The 8,724-nt window shown below is 46.4% G+C and overlaps 1 protein-coding gene across 1 annotated transcript in view; it reads right to left on the reverse strand.

Annotated features, from left to right (window-relative positions):
* The window catches only part of LOC132574437 (probable cation-transporting ATPase 13A5), a 69,806-nt gene extending 61,521 nt beyond the window's left edge, over nt 1-8,285 (reverse strand). The window contains exon 1 of the mRNA XM_060242791.1: nt 8,223-8,285. Within this exon, the coding sequence (XP_060098774.1) occupies nt 8,223-8,285 (63 nt within the window). The remainder of the gene's footprint in view (nt 1-8,222) is intronic.
* Nucleotides 8,286-8,724: the final 439 nt, after the last annotated feature.

Here is an 8,724-nt window from a genome sequence, read left to right on the forward strand (position 1 = left end):
CAGCGGAGGCTGAAGGGGGTGAAGAGTGCCCAGTGCAACAAAGGCAGCCAGCGATCACAGATGGCAGATGCAAAAAGCAGCCTCCAGCCCCACGCAGAGAACAAGGCAGGGCCTGGAGGGCTGCAGCAATGAATGGCCTGGCGGGATGAGGACTGCTTTGTGTCACCAGCCAGGTGTTCCCAGATGTTCACCCAAAGCGCAATGAGCCATTTCCTGAGTGTTGTGTATGTGGACCCAAGCGAGGACTATTGTGCCTGTCTTCCTGCCGGGCTCATTGCAGCCGGACGGCCAGAGCTTGGGGACTCAGAAACAATAGACAGCAGCATCCAAATACCTGTTGCCCTGCTCCAATCAGGAGCCCCTGGCCGATTTGAACATAAGAACATAAGAGAAGCCCTGTTGGATCAGGCCAATGACCCATCCAGTCCAACATTCTGTGTCACATAAGAACATAAGAGAAGCCCTGTTGGATCAGGCCAGTGGCCCATCCAGTCCAACACTCTGTGTCACAGAAGAACATAAGAGAAGCCCTGTTGGATCAGGCCAGTGGCCCCTCCAGTCCAACACTCTGTGTCTCATAAGAACATAAGAGAAGCCCTGTTGGATCAGGCCAGTGGCCCATCCAGTCCAACACTCTGTGTCTCATAAGAACATAAGAGAAGCCCTGTTGGATCAGGCCAGTGGCCCATCCAGTCCAACACTCTGTATCACAGAAGAACATTAGAGAAGCCCTGTTGGATCAGGCCAATGGCCCATCCAGTCCAACACTCTGTGTCACACAGCGGCCAAATATATATATATATATATATATATATATACATACATACATACACACACACTGTGGCTTATAGCCACTGATGGACCTCTGCTCCATATTTTTATCTAACCCCTTCTTGAAGGTGGCTATGCTTGTGGATGCCACCACCTCCTGTGGCAGTGAATTCCACATGTTAATCACCCTTTGGGTGAAGAAGTACTTCCTTTTATCCGTTTTAACCTGTCTGCTCAGCAATTTCATCGAATGCCCACGAGTTCTTGTATTGTGAGAAAGGGAGAAAAGTACTTCTTTCTCTACTTTCTCCATCCCATGCATTATCTTGTAAACTTCTATCATGTCACCCCTCAGTCGACGTTTCTCCAAGCTAAAGAGCCCTAAGCGTTTCAACCTTTCTTCATAGGGAAGGTGTTCCAGCCCTTTAATCATTTTAGTTGCCCTTTTCTGAACTTTCTCCAATGCTATAATATCCTTTTTGAGGTGCGGCGACCAGAACTGCACACAGTACTCCAAATGAGACCGCACCATCGATTTATACAGGGGCATTATGACCCAATGGAGTGAATGAATGACCCAATGGAGTGCTAGCGTGGGAACTTTGTAGTGTATATGTTGGCCTCGTTGGCCCAGTACTCCAGTCTTTAGTGCAGCCCTATATTATGCTGTACCTAATAATAACTACCGGAAGTTCAAGCTGGGTTTCAGAGTGGTAGAGCGACTGCAGATCAAATTGCCAACGTTTGCTGGATTATGGAGAAAGCATGGGCGTATCAGAAAAACATCTATTTCTGCTTCATCGACTACGCTAAAGCCTTTGATGGCGTGGATCACAACAAACTGTGGCAAGTCCTTAAAGGAATGGGAGTACCAGCCCATCATTGGGGGAGCGAGACAATAATCCAAAGCCTTGTATGATGCCAGAAACTGGGGATAAGATCATTAAAGATTTGCAGAGAGTGGCGCATACGCTAGGTAATGTTAACTTGCAGGCTTGTACGGAAACCAAACCCTTGGGACGCATAAAACATGCATTCCGATGTATCTACGCTAATGCACAGAGTATGGGAAACAAACAGGAGGAACTGGAAGTCCTAATAAAGGAAGGAGACTATGACATAATAGGCCTTACTGAAATGTGGTGGGATGACACTCACAACTGGAATATTAGGATTCAGGGGTACAACTTATTTAAAAGGGACAGGGAAACGAGAAAGAGAGGAGGTGTAGCAGTATATGTGAAGAAGGTATATACTTGTGAGGAAATATGTGAATCGGAGCATGGCAGCTCAGTTGAGAGTCTCTGGGTAAAAATAAAAGGAGTAAGAAACAATATTGTGGGGGTCTGCTAGAGACCACCAAGTCATTCCTACTTTTCTTCAATCTCCTCCTCTGAGGGGAACGGTGCTCAACATGGCAAAAACAGAACATATAAGGAGGGTATGAAGTTCCAACCTAGGATTAGCATAGGGGTGGTACATAAACACCTACTTTCTTTAAATGAAACTTAGTCCTCGGGGAAAGATGAATTGCATCCAAGGGTTCTAAAAGAGCTTGCAGATGTAATTTCTGAGCCTTGGGCTATTATTTTTGAAAATTCTTGGAGAACAGGAGAGGTGCTGGAAGATTGGAGATGGGCGAATGTTGTCCCCATCTTCCTTTTGGGCCCTCTATTTCAACCCAAAGCATTTCTAAAAGTGAATCTAATTCTCTGATCTCAGCCATATGGTCCAGTAAGGCTGAGATCAGAGAATTAGATTCACTTTTAGAAATGCTTTGGGTTGAAATAGAGGGCCCAAAAGGAAATTTAACTATGGGAGTTTGTTATCGCCCACCAAATCAAAAGAGAGAGGACGATTATAATATGATGGAAGGCTTAAAGATAGCGGCTAAACGTAAAAACTGTGTTGTAATAGGTGATTTTAACTACCCGCAGATTGATTGGCTCAATATGTGTTCTGGTCGAGAGAAAGAGATTGAGTTTCTTGATGCTCTCAATGAATGTGCTATGGAGCAGATGGTCTCAGAACCTACCAGGGGTGGGGCGATCCTGGATTTGGTCCTAAGTAATGCCCAAGACTTGGTGAGAGATGTAAAAGTGATTGCGCCGCTTGGGAGCAGTGACCATAATGTTATTGATTTCACCGTTTGTATAAATAGGGAGTTGTCCAAAAAAACCACCACAACCACGTTTAACTTTAAAAGGGGTAAATTCACTGAGATGAGGAGGCATGTGAGGAGGAAACTGAAAGGAAAGGTAAATACGGTCAAAACCCTTGGGGAAGCTTGGAGACTATTTAAAACTATAATCCTAGAAGCTCTGATAAAATACATACCACAAGTTAGGAAAGGCACAAACAGGCATAAGAAAAGGCCTGCGTGGTTAACAAACAAAGTAATGGAAGCTGTAAAAGGTAAGAAGGACTCCTTTAAGCGGTGGAAAACCAGTCCAAGTGAGATTAGTAAAAGGGAACACAGGCTGTGGCAAATCAAATGCAAGACTGTGATCAGGCAGGCAAAGAGGGACTATGAGGAGCATATTGCAAAAAACATAAAGACCAACAATAAAACTTTCTTCAAATATATTAGAAGTAGGAAACCAGCCAGGGAGGCAGTGGGGCCCTTGGATGACCATGGGGTAAAAGGATTACTGAAGGAGGATAGGGAAATGGCTGAGAAGCTAAATGAATTTTTTGCCTCCGTCTTCGCTGTAGAAGACGAGAACTTTTTGCCCGCCCCAGAACCACTAATTTTGGAAGGGGTGTTGAAAGACCTGAGTCAGATTGAGGTGACAAATGAGGAGGTCCTACAACTGATAGACAAATTAAAAACTAATAAGTCACCGGGTCCGGACGGCATACATCCGAGAGTTCTGAAGGAACTCAAAGTTGAACTTGTGGATCTTCTAACAAAAATCTGTAATCTTTCATTGAAATCTGCCTCCATTCCTGAGGACTGGAAGGTAGCAAATGTCACCCCCATCTTTAAAAAAGGTTCCAGAGGAGATCCGGGAAATTACAGGCCAGTCAGTCTGACTTCAATACCGGGAAAGTTGGTAGAAACCATTATCAAGGACAGAATGAGTAGGCACATTGATGAACACGGGTTATTGAGGAAGACTCAGCATGGGTTCTGCAAAGGAAGATCTTGCCTCACTAACCTGTTGCATTTCTTTGAGGGGGTGAACAAACATGTGGACAAAGGAGACCCGATAGATGTTGTTTACCTTGACTTCCAGAAAGCTTTTGATAAAGTTCCTCATCAAAGGCTCCTTAGAAAGCTTGAGAATCATGGAGTAAAAGGACAGGTCCTCTTGTGGATCAAAAACTGGCTGAGTAATAGGAAGCAGAGAGTGAGTATAAATGGGCAGTCTTCGCAGTGGAGGACGGTAAGCAGTGGGGTGCCACAGGGCTCGGTACTGGGTCCCATGCTCTTTAACTTGTTCATAAATGATTTAGAATTGGGAGTGAGCAGTGAAGTGGCCAAGTTTGCGGATGACACTAAATTGTTCAGGGTGGTGAGAACCAGAGAGGATTGTGAGGAACTCCAAAGGGATCTGTTGAGGCTGGGTGAGTGGGCGTCAACGTGGCAGATGCGGTTCAATGTGGCCAAGTGCAAAGTAATGCACATTGGGGCTAAGAATCCCAGCTACAAATACAAGTTGATGGGGTGTGAACTGGCAGAGACTGATCAAGAGAGAGATCTTGGGGTCATGATAGATAACTCACTGAAAGTGTCAAGACAGTGTGCGTTTGCAATAAAAAAGGCCAACGCCATGCTGGGAATTATTAGGAAGGGAATTGAAAACAAATCAGCCAGTATCATAATGCCCCTGTATAAATCGATGGTGCGGTCTCATTTGGAGTACTGTGTGCAGTTCTGGTCGCCACACCTCAAAAAGGATATTATAGCTTTAGAGAAGGTGCAGAGAAGGGCAACTAGAATGATTAAAGGGCTGGAGCACTTTCCCTATGAAGAAAGGTTGAAATGCTTGGGACTCTTTAGCTTGGAGAAACGTCGACTGCGGGGTGACATGATAGAGGTTTACAAGATAATGCATGGAATGGAGAAAGTAGAGAAAGAAGTACTTTTCTCCCTTTCTCACAATACAAGAACTCGTGGGCATTCGATGAAATTGCTGAGCAGACAGGTTAAAACGGATAAAAGGAAGTACTTCTTCACCCAAAGGGTGATTAACATGTGGAATTCACTGCCACAGGAGGTGGTGGTGGCCACAAGTATAGCCACCTTCAAGAAGGGTTTAGATAAAAATATGGAGCACAGGTCCATCAGTGGCTATTAGCCACAGTGTATGTGTGTATATAACATTTTTTGCCACTGTGTGACACAGAGTGTTGGACTTGATGGGCCGTTGGCCTGATCCAACATGGCTTCTCTTATGTTCTTATGTTCTTAAGAAGGAGGAAAAAGAGGATCCAGGTAACTACCAGCCCGTCAGCTTGACGGCTATACCTGGAAAAGTTTTAGAACAAATCATCAAACAATCGGTCCTGGAACATTTAGAAAGAATGGATGTGATTACTAAAAGCCAGCATGGTTTTCTCAAGAATAAATCATGTCAGACTAACCTGATCTCTTTTTTTGAGAAAATTACTACCTTGCTGGATCAGGGGAATGCTGTAGACATTGTTTATCTTGATTTCAGTAAGGCTTCTGATAAGGTTCCACATACTCTCCTTGTTGACAAGTTGGTAAAATGTGTTTTGGGTCCTGTTACTATTAGGTGGCTCTGTAACTGGTTGACAGATCGCACCCAAAGAGTGCTTGCGAATGGTTCCTCATCCTCTTGGAGAGGAGTGACAAGTGGAGGGCCTCAAGGATCTGTCCTGGGGCCTGTTTTGTTCAACATCTTTATCAATGATTTGGATGAAGGAATAGAAGGAATTCTTATCAAATTTACAGAGGATACTAAATTGGGAGGGGTTGCAAACACAGAAGAAGACAGAAACAGGATACAGGATGACCTTGACAGGCTAGAAAACTGGGCTAAAACCAATCAAATGAATTTTAACAGGGATGTAAAGTTCTGCATTTAGGAAGGAAAAATCCATTGCATGGTTATAGGATGGGGGAGACTTGTCTTAGCAGTAGTATGTGCAAAAAGGATCTAGGGGTCTTAATGGATCATACGCTGAACATGAGTCAACAGTGTGATGCGGTGGCTAAAAAGGCAAATGCAATTTTGGGCTGTATCAACAGAAGTATAGTGTCCAGATCATGTGATGCGATGGTATCGCTTTACTCCACTCTGGTAAGACCTCATCTGGAGTATTGTGCTCAGTTTTGGGCACCACATTTAAAAAAGGATATAGACAAGCTGGAAGGGGTCCAGAGGAGGGCAACAAAGATGGTGAGGGGTCTGGAGACCAAGTCCTATGAGGAAAGGTTGAAGGAGCTGGGCATGTTTAGCCTGGAGAGGAGGCGGCTGAGAGGTGATAGGATCACCATCTTCAGGTACTTGAAGGGCTGTCATATAGAGGATGGTGTGGAATTGTTTTCTGTGGCCCCGGAAGGTCAGACCAGAACCAATGGGTTGAAATTAAATCAAAAGAGTTTCCAGCTCAACATTAGGAAGAACTTCCTGACCGTTAGAGTGATTCCTCAGTGGAACAGGCTTCCTCGGGAGGTGGTGGGCTCTCCTTCCTTGGAGGTTTTTAAACAGCGGCTAGATGGCCATCTGACAGCAATGAAGATCCTGTGAATTTAGGGGGAGGTATTTGTGAGTTTCCTGCATTGTGCAGGGGGCTGGACTAGATGACCCTAGAGATCCCTTCCGACTCTATGATTCTATGATCTCACACGTCTCCTCAGAAACCTGTATAAGGGTCAAGAAGCAACTGTCAGAACAGGATATGGAACAACTGATTGGTTTAGAATTGGAAGAGGAGTTTGACAAGGATACATATTGTCACCCTGCTTATTTAATTTATATGCAGAGTACATCATGCGGAATGCTGGACTGGATGAATCACAAAATGGAATTAAGATTGCTGGGGAAAACAACAACAAACTCAGATATGCAGATTACACCATTCTAATAGCAGAAAGTGAGAAGGACCTAAAGAACCTCTTGTTGATAGTGAAAGAGGAGAGCGCAAAAGTAGATTTGAAACTCAACATCAAAAAAAATAAGATCATGGCATCCGGCCCCATCACACCTTGGCAAATAGAAGGGGAAGACATGGAAGTAGTGACAGACTTCACATTTCTGGGATCCAAGATCACTGCAGATGGTGATTGTAGCCATGAAATTAAAAGACGTTTGCTCCTTGGGAGGACAGCTATGGCAAACCTAGGCAGCTTAATATAAAGCAGAGACATCACCCTGCCAACAAAAGTCCGTATAGTCAGAGCGATGGTATTCCCAGTAGTCATGTATGGCTGTGAGATCTGAACCATAAGGAAGGCCGAGCGCAGAAGAATAGATGCTTTTGAGCTGTGGTGCTGGAGAAGAATCTTGAGAGTCCCTTGGACTGTAAGAAGATCCAATCAGTCAGTCCGAAGGGAAATCAACCCAGACTGTTCCCTGGAAGGTCAGATGCTGAAGCTGAAGCTCAAATACTTTGGCAACCCAATGAGAAGGGAGCCCTCACTGGAGAAGACTCAGGAGTCCCTTGGACTGCAAGAAGATCCAATCAGTCAGTCTGGAGGGAAATCAACCCAGACTGTTCCCTGGAAGGTCAGATGCTGAAGCTGAAGCTCCAATACTTTGGCCACCAAAGGAGAAGGGAGCCCTCACTCAACAACAACAACAAGAGCTATGATCACTTCCACCTCACCTCTTCATTGCATTGAACCCACTGTATTATACTGAACCTGTGGGCACCAGGCACACCCTGGGCCGACCCTTCCTCCTTCGCTCTCTGACGCCCTTTCCCTGCAGCTAAATGGCTTATGCGGGCTTTCCCCCTCCTCTGCAGCAATTCAGCCCTCATGCAGAGCCCAGGAATGGATGCAGGTTCTTCCCCGTTCCTTTCGGTCTCCCTGTCCCTTGATTTCCTTTGCTCTCCCTTCCAGTTTCGAGATCGCAGTATCTGTCTGTCTCCTGCTCCGCAGCAGCCAGGCACTTGGATGGGGCAATAATGGAGACCTCAGTGGCCAGCCCCAGTTGGTGCCACCAAGACTGGGCCAGGCCTTTTCAGAGGGCCAGGAGCCTCCCCTCCCCAGTGGCCGTGAACACCAGGCCTCACAGAGAATGCCTTGAATCAGGGGGCAGCGGCAGAGGGGAGAGGCTGGGGAAGATTTGCCCGAGAACTTCAAAGCCAGCAGCTTCTCCACCTGCTCGTTTCTGAACCACTTCGGCTGGAATCCAGCCGCCTGGCGCAGGGCTCTGTGGCTCACCTAGGACCAGAGACATCCTGCTCGAGTCCCCCCCCCCCCCAAAAAAAACACCCCTCTCCACTGGGGGTCAGGACAAAGGAATGCTTACCATCTCATCCTCCTTCCCCTCGTTGAGCAGGGCACAGTGATTCGCTTGGGGCTTTTTCTCCATCCTGCCTGGCAGACTGCTCGCTCTTGGAGGGATGAGCAGACAGGCCACCACCGTGTGTGACTTGAACTCAGGCCAGGAGACAACCTTCCTGCCTTCATGCGGTGCCGGCTGCCTTTAAGAGCAGTGGAGCATGCACACGCCTTCTACCTTCTTGTGAAAAGCACAGCGGCAGAAACCTGTTGAGCCTCTTCGGCTCACTTATGCAACAGCCTCTTTGTCTTCCCTTCCTGGTTGGAGTCACCCTAGAGTTGTCCAGCTTAGGGAGTGCTGTGGCTAGCAGGGTTTTTTTTGGAAGGGGGAGAAATCTTCAGACCCTTCTTTCCCCAAGATCTGCAGAGCAGCCTGAAAGGCCGGGAAGGAGGTGGCTGGAATGGGGGGCACATCACCTGTTGAGTCACTCAACAGGCGATGCACCCCTTCGCCTGGAATTTGCCTCTCT

This window comes from Heteronotia binoei, chromosome 6 (assembly GCF_032191835.1).
Source record: "Heteronotia binoei isolate CCM8104 ecotype False Entrance Well chromosome 6, APGP_CSIRO_Hbin_v1, whole genome shotgun sequence".
Taxonomy (NCBI): Eukaryota; Metazoa; Chordata; class Lepidosauria; order Squamata; family Gekkonidae; genus Heteronotia; species Heteronotia binoei.